The 18,935-nt window shown below is 46.9% G+C and overlaps 1 protein-coding gene across 1 annotated transcript in view; it reads right to left on the bottom strand.

Moving 5' to 3' along the window:
* The window catches only part of Ccdc63 (coiled-coil domain containing 63), a 31,722-nt gene that overhangs the window by 2,573 nt on the left and 10,214 nt on the right, over positions 1 to 18,935 (bottom strand). Inside the window, exons 5-9 of the mRNA XM_050159052.1 lie at positions 16,351 to 16,532; positions 15,189 to 15,370; positions 10,321 to 10,538; positions 7,857 to 7,931; positions 5,684 to 5,876 (exon numbers count right to left, since the gene is read on the bottom strand). Of these exons, the coding sequence (XP_050015009.1) occupies positions 5,684 to 5,876; positions 7,857 to 7,931; positions 10,321 to 10,538; positions 15,189 to 15,370; positions 16,351 to 16,532 (850 nt within the window). The remainder of the gene's footprint in view (positions 1 to 5,683; positions 5,877 to 7,856; positions 7,932 to 10,320; positions 10,539 to 15,188; positions 15,371 to 16,350; positions 16,533 to 18,935) is intronic.

The raw sequence follows: 18,935 nt of genomic DNA on the forward strand, positions 1-18,935 counted from the left end.
CCCCCCCCCCCCCCCCCCCCCCCCCCCCCCCCCCCGCCACAGCTGCTGTGGTTCCTGTGGTTCCTGCGGTCCTGTGGCTTGCCCCCAGCCCCACATGCGTGCGTGCAGCTCCCACATGGTTACCGCAGATTCCCCTGACTCCAGCCACCCGTGTGCAACTGCCACATGGCTGCCCTGACCGCTGTCTCTAACAAAATTCCGTTCCGTTTGGTTTTGAGTTCTGCTTAGAAAGTCCACAGGTTTTTCTGGCCCACATCATTATTACACCTTTAAAGTCTCAACTAAACCAGGATTTTAATAGAGGTAAGTCATCTGCTAACTATAATATTTTTTTTGTTGCAAATTGGAAACCACCCCAAGATAATTGCAGATAATACCCACATCCAAGAATTTAATAACCTTTTTGTTTCTATCATGGATGGAATTCTAGGAGAGGTATATGACCTACCTGGGATATACATTCTTAGCCGTAGCCGGTGTCAGTTTGATAATTCATATTATAGCTTTTTAAAAAAAATTTTACAGCTTGATTCTTGTTCTGTTTTGTTTTGTTTCAAGACAGGGTTTCTCTGTAGCTTTGGTGCCTGTCCTGGAACTAGCTCTTGTAGACCAGGCTGGCCTTGAACTCACAGAGATCTGCCTGCCTCTGCCTCCCAAGTGCTGGGGTTAAAGGCGTGCACCACCACTGCCCAACTCATATCTTTAAAGAAACAACAGAGTGAAGAATGGGAAACGTTTAGAGATGATATGGACTTTACAGACTCGTACTGAGAAGTTGGCTGAAAGGATTCACACCACTGGAAATAATAACCATAATTTGACAGGCAAAATGCACTCCATGTCAATGGGTTATGAAACTTTACAAAATGGTGCAGAGAGATAGATTATCTGAAAAGATTCATTCTGTTGAAATTGATAATCGAAATCTATTAAAAAGTTATGATACGCTAATAGCTAGAACAACCCTCCTGGAAGGCAACCTCCATACCATCCAAATGATCTCTAAGGATGAGAAGACAGCATTAATGGAAAAAATTAAAAACTTGGAATCACATGTGCAGAATGGAAAACAGAAATTAATTGATTTGATGAAATCATCAGAAATATTCACAGGTTACTTGGCAGTGGTTGTACACGCCTTTAATCCCAGCACTCGGTAGGGAGAGGCAGGCAGATCTCTGGAGTTAGAAGCTGGCCTGGTCTGCAAGAGCTAATTCCAGGACAGACTTCAAAGCTACAGAGATTCTCTGTCTTGAGACCAAAAAAAAGAAGGAAGAAGAAGAAGAAGAAGAAGAAGAAGAAGAAGAAGAAGAAGAAGAAGAAGAAGAAGAAGAAGAAGAAGAAGAAGAAGAAGAAGAAGAAGAAGAAGAAGAAGAAGAAGAAGAAGAAGAAGAAGAAGAAGAAGAAGAAGAAGAAGAAGAAGAAGAAGAAGAAGAAGAGAAATTTTTAAAAAAAGAAAAAGAAAAAATATTTACAGATCAAGAGATTCAGACTTTACAAAAGACAGTGATAAAAATATTGAGGAACTTGTCAGAACTAATAATTAAGGAGAGGAGGCACAGGCAAAAGACAATGGTGAAGATTTAGCATTGCCAGGACCTCTGAGTCAGGGATGATTTACCGAGAGCTTTAGCTACTTATCCTGTACGACTTCTGAAAAGCCAGCAAATGCTCAATACCCAAAAGGATATACAGAATGTAAGTGGAAATCTATAGGTATGAAAGACCTAAAAGATATTAATAAAGCAGTAGTATCTTATGCATGCATTCACTATATATGAGGGAGTTGGTAAAGACATGGGCTTCAAGAAACAAGGCTACTCCACACGAGTAACCTTCAGCCAGTGTCAGCTGTATGAGACCATGGCTCACAGCTTCAGTGGAGAGTTTGTGAAGAGAGAAAGCTAAGGCCCTTGGACATCAATGTAGAGTCAGAGGAATTGAGGCCTCCCAAGACCAAATTCTTGGTGAGGGCCGTTATGCTGATCCAGAGGGTCAAGCTAGATACAATAAACATATCTTGTTCCTATGTCGTACAGCAGCCTTAAATGCTTGGGAGAAGATTCAACAACCAGGAAAAAGAATTGAATCATATACTAAAATTATACAAGGCCCAAGAGAACAAACACTTTAGTGACTTTTTCCAAAGACAAACTAAAGCTGTACAAATAGGGATAGCAAGTCCAGAAGCTGGACAAGTACTCATTGAATCTCTGGCTTTTGAAAATCCTAACTTAATGCAAAAAGATACTTGGGCCCTTAAAGGTCAGATCGGCACCAATGGATGAATAGATTCTACACACAGCCAATAACACTGAGGCTTGGGAAGGAGGAGCAGTTGTTAAAAAAAAATTCAGAGTTTCAGTCTCATATCAGGAGCCACCCGGTGTGGGACAGATGGAAGAGAAAATCTAGGGCCTAAGGTTATCAAAGCTCTGCTTTCAAAAATTTTACTTCTCCGCCTACTTATTTTCATCTCTATGGTACCTTTCTTTGAATATGTTTATTGAATATGTTTATTCTACTTTGATATAAATAATGTTTAAGTTTTCCACAGTGAACAATAAATTTTCCTACAGTAATATCTGAAGTCTCCAGGAAGAAGATGGGGCCCCACAACAACGATTCCACCTGCTTCATATGATGCCATTCAGCTGATAGCCTCCCTTAAAGATTGGCTTTGGACTATCAACTTCTCAGAACAATTTCAAGATGGCTAGATGAGATGACCCAGCCTCACAGACCCCTCCAGCCAGGACTTGACACAAGCCCTGCACTTTCCCATGATGCACAGGCTGAGTGATACAGCTACCTCTCCCAGGACTTGACAGTTAGCCCAAATTTTTTCTTTCAAGATTCCCCTAAAAATACCATCACCCCCAGACAGTAGAAAGTAAATTTAAGAATACAGCACCCAGCCAGGCGATGGTGGGCGCAAGCCTTTAATCCCAGCACTCGGGAAGCAGAGGCAGGCGGATCTGTGAGTTCAAGACCAGCCTGGTCTACAGAGCTAGTTCCAGGACAGGCTCCAAAGCCACAGAGAAACCCTGTCTCGAAAAACAAAAACAAACAAAAAAAATACAGCACCCACATTCCCAAGAAGTGAGATGGGTGGTTTTTGGTTGTTCAATGGATTATGGATATTATAGATAGGATAGAATAAAAGGGTAGATTATTGAATCTACTCTGAAAAGAAAAAGGAAGGATATATATATGATAAGATAAAAAAGTAGATTATTGTCGGGCAGTGGTGGTGCACACCTTTAATCCCAGCACTCTAGAGGCAGAGGCAGGCGAATCTGTGAGTTCAAGACCAGCCTGATTTACAAGAGCTAGTTCCAGGACAGGCTCCAAAGCCACAGAGAAATCCTGTCTCGAAAAAAAAAAAAAAGGTAGATTATTGAATCTACTTTTTAAGAAACAACTGCTAGTTTTTTTTAAATATTTATTTATTTATTAGGTATACATTATTCTGCCTGCTTGTATACCTGCAGGGCAGAAGAGGGCACCAGACCTCATTACATATGGTTGTGAGCCACCATGTGGTTGCTGGGAATTGAACTCAGGACCTTTGGAAGAGCAGGCAATGCTCCCAACCGCTGAGCCATCTCTCCAGCCCCAAGTGCTAGTTTTAAATGTGTTACATTGGATTGGACTTTTGTGTATTGTATCCAAATTTTATATATTGATACAAATTTGAGATTAATTTTGTTAAAACAGACTATATATGTGTGTGTGTGTGTGTGTGTGTGTGTGTTCCTAATTCAAGGTATTGTACCTATATGTTCATTTAACAATGTAATATAAATTTCTAGTCCTTGGAAGTTATTATTACCAACTACTTAAGATAATAAGAAATGCAGGTTAGTAATTAATCACCTAATATAATTGAACTTGTATGATTTCAAGGTCAAACAGAGATATTTTAAATAGACAGGTCATCTTCAAACACTTTAGAGATATACAGAATATGGCATTTAAGATGTTTTAATAACATAGGTTCTTTTCTCTTTTTTATGACAATGAGACTTGTCTGCTCCTGGAGGCACCAATCTACTTCAAAGAGTATGATGGGCACCAAAGAAATTCCACATGTAGCTTGCTTTCTTTGTGGCAAAAGTAAGCCACTGGGAAGAAAGTGCCCTTGCCTCGACTGCTGACAGTGTGCGTCCTAACTGGACAAGCAGGACACAAAAGAGAGTGACTGACAAACATTGTCAAGACAAGGAGGGACAGTCTTTGAGAATCTCCTGCTTCACAGAAAAGTCTGTCAGATATGCTAGACCTGTAGGCTGAAGATGGATGCTCCAAGGTTGCAGAGGAACTTTGGGTGACTCTTTAGGCATCCAGATGTTTCTGTCGTTTCTCACATTTTTTGGAAGTCACTTGCTTGCACTTCCTACTTACTCAGTTAATATCATTTCCTCCTTGGGTCTCTGAGATAGTTGAAGACTAGATAGTTACAGTCTCCCTTATGAGACTCAGAAAAGAAATTCACTAAAAATTATAAAGTATATAAGGTTGTGAGATAGCCGAAGATAGTTTTGGAAGGTAAAGCAAGTTGTGGTAGAAATTATTTTAGGTACAAAATTTTAGACTCATCAAAATAGTATAGACATGAAGTACTTTCTCTGAATTTATCAAATGCTGATGGACTAGACATTGTTGATGTATTTATTGCCTAAATATATTGTATACAGTTATTGTGCTTATTGTATATAGTTTTTCTTATAGTAGTTATAGCCTTCTCTTTTATTTTAGACAAAAAGAGGAAATGTAGTGACATGTCATTTTTATTTTAATTAAAGAAAGCATGCCTGAAGATCAGAGAATAAGACAGTCCTACTGGTCAGCCTTACAGACCAGGCAGTGGTCACACACACCTCTAATCCCAGTAGCCACACTAGTTTGTCATAGAAACAAGGCGGTGCATGTCTTTAATCCAGTGGTGCACACCTTTAACCCCAACCCTAGAGAGGAGTATAAGACAGGAGGAGACAACTCACAGTCTCAATCTCATTCTGAGATTCCTGGAGGCAGGCTCACCATTTTTGGACTGAGGTCTAGGTAAGAGCCAGTTGCTGACTGCTTTGCTTTTCTGGTCTTCAGGTTGAACTGCAATTTCTGTCTCTGAGTCTTTATTTATCATGCTTCGTGAGTGTGTGTGTGTGTGTGTGTGTGTGTGTGTGTGTGTGAACGTGACTATATGCATGCTCATGCAGGTACATGCAAGTTTGTGCATCTCTGTGTATGTTGTTTGCATGTATGTGCACACATGTGTATAGTGTGTCTTTATACATGTGTGTGAATGTGTCTGTGTGTATAGGTTTTTATGTGTGTGCACATGCATGTGTATGTGTGTATATCCATGTGTTCAGGTGTGTGTGAGCATGTATGTGTATAGTGTTTGTGTGTGTGTGTAAGAAAGTTTCCTTTTAATTTTAGTTTTTCTCGTTAAGGGCATTGAATTTCCCTAAATTGCTCTCCCGTGTCCACTGCGACCATCACCAACTATCCCGTATTTAATCCTCCCAATGCCCAATGAGGTAGCGTCTGAGTTTACCCTCATTTTAGAGGTAAAAGAACCCGAGCACAGAGGTCAGGAACGTGGCCAAAGTTGCACAGCTAGTAAGTGAAGAATCAGGATTTAAACCCAGGCAATCTGCACCACGGCTGTGCTCACCGAAGTACCGCTGAAGGTTGATGTCTGTTACCTTCCCGGTCTCGCCCAGCTTCCCCAGGATCTCCGTAGCGTCGCAGTTAATCTTCTTGAACAGCTTTTCCACCGAGTTCTTGAGATATTCCAGGGTCTTGCTCATCTCCTTGTATTTGTTCTCAAAAATGTCCGCATCCTGGGTGGTCTTCCTCAGTTTCTCCTGGGGACAGACAGACAGCAGGCCTGGCCTGAGGCTGGGGACTCTCTGTGCAGGTGATTGGGGGACCCCAGACAGGCTTGCAAACCCCAGAGGGTATGCAATCAAAGAAATGAAGCTTCCGGTCAGCGGCAAACAAAATGAAGAAAAAAACAGACAGCTAAGGGTGTAGCTCGGTGGGTGGATCACTTGCGTAAACCCTGTGCACTCCTGCCTTTCTGGAGGCGGGGGCAGGAGGATCAGGAGTCCAAGGTTATCCTTGTCCACGTAGCGAGTTTGAGGCTAGCCTGGAGTACATAAGACCCTATCTCAAAAATAAGTGATTGCTCTGAGTGCCTAACCTGGGCTCCTGGGTAGAGGGAAGATGGTGAAGAGGGTGGGCGGGAGGGTTCTGACTTGACCCTTCAGCAGGGTGGAAACACCTGAGAGTCCATAGCTCCGAGGATGGATTCTTCTGCTGGGGTATTTGCATTTGGGAGGGGATGGCGCCCCCAAGCTCCCCGCATGAAGACAGAAAACAGTAAATACAGGGTCAGGAGGAGAAAGCCCCAATGAAGGCACCGCTAGTCCCAACCCCAGGGAAGAGTCTAGGGTTCTAGGTGGCCCCATGCAAAGGGTGTGGGGCTAGGCTGGAGACCACCTGCCGAGGCCAGCCTGAGCTACAACAGCGCCCAGCCCTCTTCCTTGGGCTTTGCTGCCCCCCAGAGGCAGAGTCGAGAATGGCGCCACCTACCTGGTTGGGGAAACAGCAGAAATGAGCCGGCCTCAAGGAATGGGAGGGAAGGTGCTCAGGGGCAGGAACTGTCAGTTTGAGCTCTGGATCCTCCTGCCTCAGCCTCTGGGCATAGGGATCACAAGCACGCCCTCCACACCCAGCCAGTCAGGTGGAATCCACTTACTACCCGGTGTTTGTTGTTCCTTCTCCCTACACCTCCCTGAGAGAACCCATTTAGCCCCGGGGGTGCCCGGACAAACGACTGAGCTTCCTGACTCAGCCAGTGAGGCCGTCTCACCACGCGTCCACCTTCTTCCTGCCTGAAGCGTGTATTTGATGGCTGGGGTCCCTTGCTGCTCTAATGCAATCGCAGGCTTGCTTGGGATTGAAATCACACACCAAGGAAGGCCTGGGTGGCAGATGCCACCACAAGGACACCCATTCTCCCATCCTGGAAGTGCCAATTTTCAGCTTATTAAAAAAAAATACAAAAAAGAAAAAAACTTCTAGCTTTCTCAGGCTCCCAGGGTATCGTCAGGGAAGAGGGAAATCCTAGCACTGGGGAGGCTGAGGCAGGATGATCTCTGTGAGTCTGAAGTCAACCTTGTCTACATAGTGAATTCCAGACCACCAGGGCTACATAATGAGACCCTGTGCCCCCCAGTAAAACCCAAACCCCAGGATATCTCGGCTTCCTAGGGTTGGCCAAGTCACTTTTACCTCTTCCGGCCTCAGTTTCCACACCCGAGAAATGGAAAGATTTCGAGTGACACCTGCTCCCCAGGGGGATGAAGGGAGGTGGGGCCAGAGGAGTAGGCATAGCCTGGTCTCTACTGACTAGTCCAGGAAGCATTCCCAAGTGGGGTGTGGGCTGTGGCTCAGAGGTAGCGGGAGGAGCTAGTGTGAAGGAAGCCCTGGGTTTGATTCTCAGCACAGAGGAAGGGAGGGAGGGAGGGAGGGAGGAAGGAAGGAAGGAAGGAAGGAAGGAAGGAAGGAAGGAAGGAAGGAAGGAAGGAAGGAAGGGTGGTTTGTGGTCATTATCACTGGTGAAAAATGGTGGAGCTGGGCCAAGGAAGAAACAAAAGGAGAAACTGAGGCAGAGATGTGTCGGGATGGAATTGCAGCCCCAGGGCTTGGTTTGACCCCCTGAAAAGGGGCTCATCTTTACAATAAATAGACCTCGGGGACAAGATTCTGGAGCTGGGACAGGCCACCTGGCAGACCACGGACAGGTGGCAGAGGCAGGTTCCAGAGGCTCCCCAGCTCACCTCCATCTGTCTCAGGATACTCCGAGTGCCCTCGTGGGACGATTGCTGCTGTGACCGCAGGTTGATGATGTCATCCTGCTCGTAGAGAAGGGGATCGGTGAGGAAAAACGGCAGCCGTCCCCCTCCCGCATCTAACCCTACTCCAGTGTTGGGTAACCCATCAAGGAGCCCCCCGCCCCCTCCTCCTTCTTCTCCTCCTCAGGGTTTCTTTTTTTCATCCTCTCTGAGAATAATCTAGAAATATCTAGAGAAGTAGTTCTCAACCTTCCTAATGCTGCGATACTTTACTGCAGTTCCTCATGTTCTCGTGACCCTAACCATAAAATGGTTTTCATTGCTACTTCATAAATGTAATTTTGTGATGGCTAGGAACTGTAAGTATCTGTATTTTCTAATGGTCTTGGGCAGCCCACAGGTTTAGAACCATCTAGAACAGAGTAATAAACACAGTCCTCCACATTCCACTCCCACCACTGGGCATCTGGGGTTTCTGCTGTATTACATGTAAAGAATTTAAACAGCCATGTGCGACTAGTGGCTTCTTCACTGAATCCAGCGGCTTAGCCCGGGGCCCCTCAAACTCTCACAAAAATCTGAGTCGCCCGCTCAGGTGGCCAGGACCACTCCAAGTTCCAAGGAGCCAGGCCAGACATCCATACCTTCTGACCAGTTCTCAGGGCATGTGTCCAAGCCCTTTGACACAGAAGTTCCCATCCCCAGGTCTCATCTCAAGAAATAGTGGAAGATGTCAGCACAGGTGGCCACTCCAGTGGGGAGAGGTGACAAATTGACCACTGATAGTAAATTCTAAGGGGACAAGGCACACACGCAAGGGCTAAATGCCGATGACCAGCCCATCTGCAGAGCTGTGGGTGTGGCATAGGTCCTGGACACGTGTAGTTTGGGGTGCAGTATTTCCCTAACAGACACTTGAATTCCAGGCTCCCTTAATTACAGTGCTCTAAAGCAAACAAAACAAAGAGCCTGGAGGCTACAGTGCTGGTTCCAACATCACAGAACATATAGGGAAACTGAGGCTAAAAGAGGGAAAGTCCACATTACCAAAGCCCTCAAAGGTCCAGTGTGTTGTGGAGGCTGCACAGTGCTCCTCACATCCACCTGCATCCACAATGCACAGGGACTAGGTCTGTGCTCCTTCCCGGAACAGGCTGGACCACAAAGACCTTCCTGCCATACCGCAGGCAGCCACCAGAGGGCAGTGGCAATGCATTCAAGGGCCACAGTGGCCTATACAAATCGCCACCTTGTGTCCGATTTGATGTCCCCAGAGAAACTAAAAATTTGGGGGTTTGTATAGAAAGCTCTGCTTTTTAAATGTGATAGTTACTGAACAACCCTTTTTTAAATAACTTATTTATTTTTATTTTGTATACATTCATTTTTTTTTGCCTGCATGTCTGTATGAAGACGTTGGAACCCCCTGAAATGGGTTTACAGATAGTTATGAGTTGCCATGTGGGTGCTGGGAATTAAACCTGTGTCCTCTGGAAGTGCAGCCACTGCTCTGAACCGCTGAGCCATCTCTCAGCCCCACTGAACAAATCTTAACAGGAGATCAGAGAGGATGGATCCGTGATCCCGTCACTGGAAAGGGGTGAAACTGGATGTGTACAATAGGGAAAAAAATTAAAAAAAGAAAACAGATCCTACTGTAAGCAGAGATGCTTCCTGGTGACTCATACCCAAAATTTCCACAATCACCAAGCAGAGGCAGGAGGATTGCTGTGAGTTCCAGGCCAGCCTAGGCTACCAAGTGAAGGTTTATCTCAAAAAAAAAAGGGGGGGCTGGAGAGATGGCTCAGCGGTTAAGAGCATTGCCTGCCCTTCCAAAGGTCCTGAGTTCAATTCCCAGCAACCACATGGTGGCTCACAACCATCTGTAATGAGGTCTGCTGCCCTCTTCTGGCCTGCAGGCAGAATACTGTATACATAACATAAAGAGAAAAAAGAATGTTTGTATACATAATAAATAAATTTTTTTTTTTTTTTGGTTTTTCGAGACAGGGTTTCTCTGTGGTTTTGGAGCCTGTCCTGGAACTAGCTCTTGTAGACCAGGCTGGTCTCGAACTCACAGAGATCCGCCTGCCTCTGCCTCGCGAGTGCTGGGATTAAAGGTGTGCGCCACCACCGCCCGGCTATAAATAAATATTTTTAAAATATATATAAATAAATGAATAAAAATTAAAAAAAAAAACAAGAAGGCAGCCAGGACTCCTGAGTAACCATCCTGGCAGGAGTGAGGATAATCCGGAGGCTGTGGCTTGCAGACTATTGAGACAGTGGACTGCAAGGAAAAGCTGAAGCCTGGCACTCAGGGAGACTCTCCTCTGCAGGGCTGGGGTCTGGCTCTGAGGAAAAGGCACCTGTGCAACTGTGAGGACCTGAGTTTGAAACCAAACAACCCACAGGAACAGCTGTGGGGAAGGCTCTGCAAGCCATGCACCTGGATCCGCTGTGTCCTCTTATGCATGGTCTCCATATCATTGTTTAGCTCGGTAACATAGGTGAAGCGGGCAAAGTTCTTTTCTTCCTTGGCCAGGAAGTCCTCGGTGAGCTGGTTCAGGTCCCCGTTCTCCGTCAGCTTCAGCAGCCGCAGGTGTGCCACCTCGTAGCTCTCGAAACTCTCACCCTTGCTTTTCTTCCGCTTCTTGGACTTCACAACTGAAAGGGTGGGAGAGAAAAAGACCACAGGAGGTGTGGAAAAGGACCCAGGCTCCCTGTTCTCATCATTGTCTCATCATTGGGGAGGGGGTGAGGCAATTCTGCTCATGAGCCCCATCAGAAATTCCTAAGGGGGCTAGGAAAGCTGGTGAAGTATTTGCTGCACAAACTCAAGGACCTAAGTTCAAACCCCAGAATGGGTACCAAGCTGAGTGCGGTGATGTTTGCCCATAGTCCCAACCTGGGGAGGTGGGGACAGGTGGGTTCCCTGGGGCCTGGTGGCCAGCCAGCAGAATCAGTGCACTCCAGGTTCATTGGGAGACACCGACTCAAGAACCAAGGTGTGGTTGGAGAGATGGCACAGCAGTTATGAGCACCGCCCACTCTAGAGGACCCAAGTTCAGGTGTCAGGATGTAAGTTCAATTCCCCAGAACCCATCCTGGGGCTCACAACTGCTTATGGCCCCGGTTCTAAGGGATCTGACAACGTTTTCTGTCCTCAGCCAGCACCTCCACACCTGTGGCATACAGTTACAGACATAAAAAAGATAAGGTCTTTTGGAGACAGGGTCTGAAGCCATTGATCAACAAAGGTGTCAGGATGTAAGTTCAGTTCCCCAGAACCCATGTTAAAAATGTGAAGTCCTAGCCTTGCAGTGGTGGCTCACGTCTTTACTCCCAGCACTCGGAGCCAGAAGCAGGAGGATCTCTGTGGGTTCGAGGCCAGCCTGGTCTACAAAAGACGGTTACAAGACAGGCTCTAAAATTACAGCAAAACCCTGTCTCTAAAAACAAACAAAAAATTTTTAAAAAGTGAAGGGCTGGAGAGATGGCTCAGAGGTTATGAGCACTGACTGCTTTTCCGGAGGTCCTGAGTTCAATTCCCAGCAACCACATGGTGGCTCACAACCATCTGTAATGAGATCTGGTGCCCTCTTCTGGCCTGTGGGCATACATGGAGGCTGAACACTGTGTACATAATAAATAAATAAATCTTTCAAAAAAAAAGACTTATTAAAAAAAATTTTAAAAAGTGAAGTCCTAACTGTTCTAAAACTCACTCTGTAGACCAGGCTGGCCTCAAACTCACAGAGATCCGCCTGCCTCTGCCTCCCAAGTGCTGGGATTAAAAGTGTGCACCACCATGCCCAGGACAGAAGAAGAGTCACTTAAAAATAAAATTATATAAAGAGCCAGCTGGACAGTGGTGGCTCACACCTTTAATCCCAGAACTCGGGAGGCAGAGGCAGGTGGATCTCTGTGAGTTTGAGGCCAGCCTGGTCTACAAGCACTAGTTCCAGGACAGGGTCCAAAGCTACAGGAACCCTGTCTCGAAAAACAAAACAAAACAAAAAAAGACTCCAAGAGCCAGTCAGGCATGGCAGAGTGCGCCTTTACTCTCAGCATTCAGGAGTAAAGGTGTGCACACACCCATCCCTACACATACACACAAAATAAACCAAAATAATGTAAATTAAAAAAACTTAATAAAGCACTACCAAGTGCCCAACATGGAGGCAGGCTCTGCTGTTAGGGAATTCCTGAGACAGATGGGTGAGAAGACCTCCCTGTAGAGGTGACCTGTGAGCAGGATGGAGGTTAAGAAAGGGTCAAGAAAGGCCTCTGGGCAGGGAATTCTCAGGAAGGCTTGTTGTTTTGAGTTCTGAGCCTTGCTCAGCCTGCAGCAGCCCAGGCTCCCCTGAACCCAAGTCTTCTGTCTCTTTGGTATGGCTTCTGCATGGCAATCTGATGGAACCTTCTAGATCTTTCTCAGTACTTCTGGCCTGCTGTGACTGTCCTGGGGATGAGGCTGAAGCTTGTTGCTTTAGACATGGTCCTCCTCTCCCTCAGCAGACCATGTCACCACATGTCCATGTCTTCTACAGGTTCTGCACTGCGCTGGGGTACAGCTCTGTTCCTGATTCATCTATGAAGCTATGAAGCTTCATGTGATCTGGCCCTGTGCACCTTTCCTAAGAGCCGTGAGGCCACAGCAGCCTTCGTCCTTGTCCAGCCACACATCACCCACTCAGGCCTCAGGGCCTCTGCACATGTCTCAGCTGCTCTCGGCCTCCCCCAGGGTCCCCGCAGCACTCTTGGGTCATTCACGTCTTTGCTAACATGTCACCTCCCCGAAGGGCCCACCCAAACCACCCTAGATGAAGCAGTCTCCGGCCCTGTCAATCACTCCACTTCTGAGAAACCAGGTCAAACCTGAGTGTGATTTGCCATCTCTGACAGCCCCTGTCGCCTCTTAGAGGAAAAGACAGGTGGGCGGAATTGCAGATGCTGAACGGACAGGTGTGGGGGCAGCCATCTGAACCGCAGGCCCATGGGAGAGCCTCGGCTTGCTCTCCCATCTCCGTGTCTCAGCCTAGCCTGCCCCCACCTCTGTATCTCGACCCTGCTGCTCTCTCAGCCTGGATGCCTGGCTCTCACACTAACAGATTCTTTTCATCATTTGGATGGAAAGATCCATGCCTTGCTTTCCTCAGCCGTCTGTCCCAAGATGGTTACACTGTGCCTGCTGCCCCACCGGGACTCTTTCCCATTTCCATCTTTTGCCTTCTTTTGGCTAAGAGTCTGCTGTGACTGACGGTGTCTGTGTATTCATCTAGGTTGACATCTATTTCCCCTTTGTCTTAGTGTCTAGAATGTAAGCCCTATGGCACTGATGGCAAATATTGTCACATTCAGTGCTCTATCTTGTCCTAAGCAAGGAGTCTATTTCAGGGTAAGTGACCAGTAGATCTGCTGGGTGAGGACCCGACTGGACAGTCGGATAAATGACAATGTCCACAGTTCACGATGGTGAGACCATGGAAGAAGGTCACTTGGAGAGCAGTTTGGAGCAGGACACTGGTATGGGGAGGACCCCATGGAAGTTTCTAGAACAGAAGTGATGGGGGATGAGTACCGAGGCAGTGGTAAGAGGGAGGATGAGGGTGCATCCAGAGGACCATCTGGGCTGGCAGTGAGAATGAAGAGGGGCTGCTCTGAGGATTAAGACTGAAAACAGAGGATTTATCTGGGATGGAATTTTGAATCTTTTGCTTAGTTACGGTGGACACCTAAGTTCACTCTGAACTGCAGGATCCTTTTCTGAAGCTGGGGCGCTGCAGGAATGCCTACCTCTTGGTATAATACTGAGGGTCATATAGAAACCACACATGCCAGACAGCTAGCTAGAGTAGAGGCTTACACAAACTAGCTGTAACTAGATGGGTGGTTGATGGGTAGAAAGGTGGATGGTGGGTGGTTGACGGGTGGATGGTGAATGGTGGCAAGAAGGGTGAGCAGATAGATAAGTAGATGAAAAGAAGACCAAATGTTGAAGAAAAGAAAGAGAGAGAGAGAGAGAATCTTGTGGCCCTTGATTTATTTTAGAGAGTAAGACATCCACAAGATTTTTCAAAAACACTTGCAGCAACACAGTCCCAAGTGATAAGGCAGGAAAAGGCAGGGAAAACAGAACACAAGTTAGAGGATGGGTGTGGCCAGGAAGAACAACTTAGTGTGTACTAGGCCTTGGGCTCAATCCCTAAAACCTAAAAAACAAAGATCAAAAATATCTTCCGGGCAGCTTCCCTAGTTTTCACCCCTTTGTATCTTTTCCCTTTGATCTTTTTTTTTTTTTTAACTTAATGAGCTTTTCTGTAAGAACTTGGCATTTTTTGTTTGTTTGTTTATAGTATATATAATGTTCTGCCTGCATGTATGCCTGCAGGCCAGAAGAGGGCACCAGAACTCATTAGAGATGGTTGTGAGTCATACAGATGGTTGTGGGTTCTGGGAATTGAACTCCGGATCTTTGGAAAATCAGGCAGTGCTCTTAACCTCTGAGCCATCTCTCCAGCCCTAATCATTTTGCTTTTTTACCATCTCACATAGTATATGTGAGATATATGTGAGTATGACCATGTGCTGTGCCCTGACAAGACCCCAGGCAAGTCATCAAACCTAGACAGAGTCGCCAGGTACTGGTGGCACACACCTTTAATCCCAGCACTCAGGGAGGCGAAGGCAGGTGGATCTCTGTGAATTCAAGACCAGCCTGGTCTACAAAGTGAATTCCAGGACAGCCAGAGCTACACAAAGAAACATGTCTCAAAAAAACAAAACAAAACAAAACAAAAACCTAGCCCTGATCCTCATGTGTCCCCTAAACTACAGCCTCAGGGTGAAAAAACATTTGCAGGTTGCAGCTGGCAGACAAAACACAGGCAAGCGGTTGCACGTGAATCACAGGCCAACTCCCCTTCCAAAAATCAAAATAAATCCTCACTGCAGCTAAGAAACAAACAGCTATCAGTAGAAGTGTATCCCCAATACTGCATGGCACAAACATCCTAAAAGTGTGCTCATTGTTAACCTGAGATTTAAGTTTAACCAGGTATGCTGTATTTTTATTGTCTATGATTGGCAGCTCTACTATGAGAGAGAGAGAGAGAGAGAGAGAGAGAGAGAGAGAGAGAGAGAGAGAGGGAGGGAGGGAGGGGGGGAGGGAGGGGGGGGGGGGGGGGGGGGGGGGGGGGGGGGGGGGGGGGGGGGGGGGGGGGGGGGAGAGGGAGAGGGAGAGGGAGACGGAGAGGGAGACGGAGAGGGAGACGGAGAGGGAGACGGAGAGGGAGAGGGAGAATGTGGCTGTACCTTCCTCCTTCTTGGCCTGCTCCTCGAATTCACTGCGGTCGTTGAGTTTGACAAGCAGGAAGGACTTGAGTTTGGTCTCATGTGCATACAGACGCTCCAGCTCTCGGATCTCCAGGTTGTACTGAGAGATGTCCTTCTGCTGGCGGTCCTTCATGGCAGCCATCCGAGCCATGGCTTCCACCCTGTGTGGAGATGGCAGGTGGGGCTTAGTCCCAGAGGACTGCACACCCGCCCAGTGGCCACGGGTTTGTTTGAAGCTCTTTGCAATTTTTTTCTGGCGGTGGGGACCAAACTCAGGACCCTATCAGAGCTTTGAGTCCAGGAAGTAATTTTCCTGTCACCCTCCTTTACTGTTAGCAACAGCTGCAATCACCACCACTATCGCCACCATTATAATCAATATAAACACCAACACTACCACTATCATTACCATCACCACCATTGCTACCATCGTGCCCATCACTAGCATCATCACCATCCTCCTCCTCACCACCATCATCCCCGTCACCACCATCATCCCCATCCCCATCATCCCCATCACCATCTTCATCATCATCCCCATTATCCCCATTACCACCATCATCCCTATCCCCATCATTACTACCACCACCATCAGCACCATCATCCCCATGACCACCACCATCATCCCCATCACCACCACCATCATCCTCATCAGCACCATCACCACCACCATCATCCTCCTCACCACCATCGTCACCACTTATCCCTTGTGTGCATGAATTAGTTTCTGCTCTCTGCCACCTACATAGATCCCACAACAATGCAGAAATGATGGAGGGAGGAATCTTCCCCAGATGTGTCTGACTCTAAGGCCTGTTCTCTCCAGAGCCACATTCTGTGCCAGGAAAGACTTAGATGGATAAAGATTCCCCCCAAACCAGGACCAAGGGCCATGTAAGGGACAGAGAGCTGGAGTCGCAGCTCCCCCATTTGCACTGTCCTGCATGGGCTCCCATTTGTTCTGAGAAAGGGTGAGACACTAATTATTCATGCTGTGGGGGAAAAGATGGAAGCACCAAGGTACACGACACCCTGCTAGGTGCACGGTCAGTGTCCCGAGTTGCTGCTGTTGTGAGCTGTGGGCCTGGCCCTCAAGAGGACCGAATGGGTGCTGAGTTGGGAGCTGGGCCTTCCCTGGCACCTCTGCTCATAGGCCTGGGCAGACTGCTCGATGGCCACATTCATGGTCTTCTTCTGTGTCTGCAGACGCCGTTGAAGCTGCTGGTAGACATGGTCGTAGGCGGCCTTCTCAAAGAGGAGATCCTCAATCTTCTTCCGGAGCTGGGCATTGGAGGTCAGCATCTTGTCAAAGTGGACAGTGACCTGTGGGGAGGTTGTGCTTCAAACCGGGTCTCACACAAATATGCTTTGGACTGGGTGGTCCTGGGAGGACGTCAGGGCCCTGCTGCTGCCCATTGAGTGCCAGTAGCACACAGCCCAGCCCAGTTATACTGATGTGTCTCCTTCATCCCTCTGGAGGCAAAGTCACCTCTGATTAAGAGCAGCTAATTCTAAGTTGAGGAGATTTGAGAATTCAAAAACTCCAGGGATTTTGATCAAATCAATCTTTAGAAGACATTTGGAAAAAAATAAGAAATGCTGAGCATGATGGGACACTTGGGAGGCAGAGGCAGGCAGATCTTGGTGACCAGCCTAGTCTACATAGTGATCTACAGCCAGGGCTATGTAGAGAGACCCTGTCTCAAAAGAAAATACCAAAAGAAACAAGACAAAAAAAGTTTGGGGTCTGGTTAGAAAAATATCAATACATATAAGTTTTGAGAACTATTAACAAAATGTCGCTTCTGTAAGGTGCAGTGTTGGTGCTGTGGTTGTAAAAGAAGACCAATATTTAGCTAAAACAGAAGGATTTGGGGTTAAATGGCTGAATGCCTTTCCTTAAATTACTTTAAATTAGGACAGTTATTATTTTTAAAGTACTTCAGGGCGGGAAAGACTTACAGACAGAGAGAGCCACACGCCCACATCACGAGTCAACGTGCCAGGCATGTGACATCATCCTAGCTCCCATTACCTTCCACAGCCGAGTAAATGGCTCTTAGGACTTTAAAACACTTTTTAAAAAGTTGACATTAGTTACACTGCTCATGAGAGTGAGGAGAAATTAAAGAAATTTCAAATAAACCAACTGGGTACAGTGGACTTTGATCCCAGCACTCAGTAGGTGAAGGCAGGAGGACTGGAAGTTCAAGGCCAGCTTCAGCCATAGAGTGAATTCCAGGCCAGCCTGCACTATCGTAGAAAGAATGCAAGAAAGAGAGATGAAAGAGAAAGAGGGAAGAGTGAAAGAAAAAAGGAAAACATGAAATACAGCTGGGCATGGTGGTATTCCTAGCGCTCAGGAAACAGGCAGGAGGACAGACATGGGTTCTAGGCCAAGCTGGTCTACATAGCAAATTCCAGGCCAGCTAGAACTACAGTGTGAAATGTCCAAAAAAGTGTCAGCTGAATGTGGTGGCACACACCTTTAATCCCAGCACTCAGGAGGCAGAGGCAGAGGCAGGTGAGTCTCTGTGAGTTTGAGGCCAGCCTGGTCTACAGAGTGAGTTCCAGGACAGAGAACCCTGTCTTGGGGGAAAAAAAAAAAGTGTTCTAGTTTGCTTTTCTGTTGCTTTTCTATAACACTGACAGAAACTGATTTAGGAGGAGAGTTTATCTTGCTTGCAGCTCACAGTTCATCCCTGATCGAGGTCAAGGAACTGCAGCAGCAGCCATGGAGGAAGCTGCTTCCTACTTGCTCCACATGGCTTGCTCAACCCACTTCTCTATACAGCCCAGGTCTGCTTTCCCACCATTCAGTATGGGCTGGGCCCTCCTACATCTCTTAGAAATCAAGAAAATGCCCCACCGGCCAATCTGAGGGAGGCAATTCCTGAGAAAGGCTCCCTCTCCCCGCGAGTGTCAAGTTGGCATCTGACGCCAACTGTGGCAGCTCCGACAGGACCAGTGAGACAGCTCAGCAGGGAAAGTGGCAACAGGATTGCCACCAAGCCCAGGGACCTGAGTTTGACTCCCGCAGACTGTCCTCCGACCTCTCCTTAACGCCCCCACGCATCCATGTAATTTTAGAGCCAGTGGCATGCAGTTTTTAACCTATATTCTTTCCCCTTTAATAGATTAACATATTTGCCGAGTGGTGGTGACACACGCCTTTAATCCCAGCACTCGCGAGGCAGAGGCAGGCGGATCTCTGTGAGTTCGAGACCAGCCTGGTCTACAAGAGCTAGTTCCAGGACAGGCTCCAAAACCACAGAGAAACCCTGTCTTGAAAAATAAAAAAATAAAAATAAAATAAAAAGTGGGCTTTGCCACCTCCTGTCTCTTCTTCCTCCTTCGCTTCTCCTCTCTTTCTCCCTCTTCCTCTTCCACCACTGCTGTTCCCGGGAACCAGACTCTGCCCCACTCTCTGCCCCCTTCTCTCTTCTTCCAATGAACCTCCCACATGATCCCTATTGCATGGTGTGGCTTCTCTTGGTGGCATTTTTAAAATGACAACAAACCCTGTCTCAAAAAAAAATCAAAGATACACACACACTTTCACTTGGGAGGGGCGGGTATGGATGTGAAATTCTTCCATGGATGGGGAGGAACTAGAAAGAAAGATTGCCAATAGTAAAAGATGTGGAGAGGTTCTCCAAGTGTTTCTGAGATTCCAGGACAGGCACCAAAGCTACAGAGAAACCCTGTCTCGAAAAACAAACAAAC

The sequence above is a fragment of the Alexandromys fortis genome, unplaced genomic scaffold, assembly GCF_014885135.2.
Source record: "Alexandromys fortis isolate MF-2015 unplaced genomic scaffold, M_Fortis_MF-2015_v1.1 scaffold_90, whole genome shotgun sequence".
NCBI lineage: Eukaryota > Metazoa > Chordata > Mammalia > Rodentia > Cricetidae > Alexandromys > Alexandromys fortis.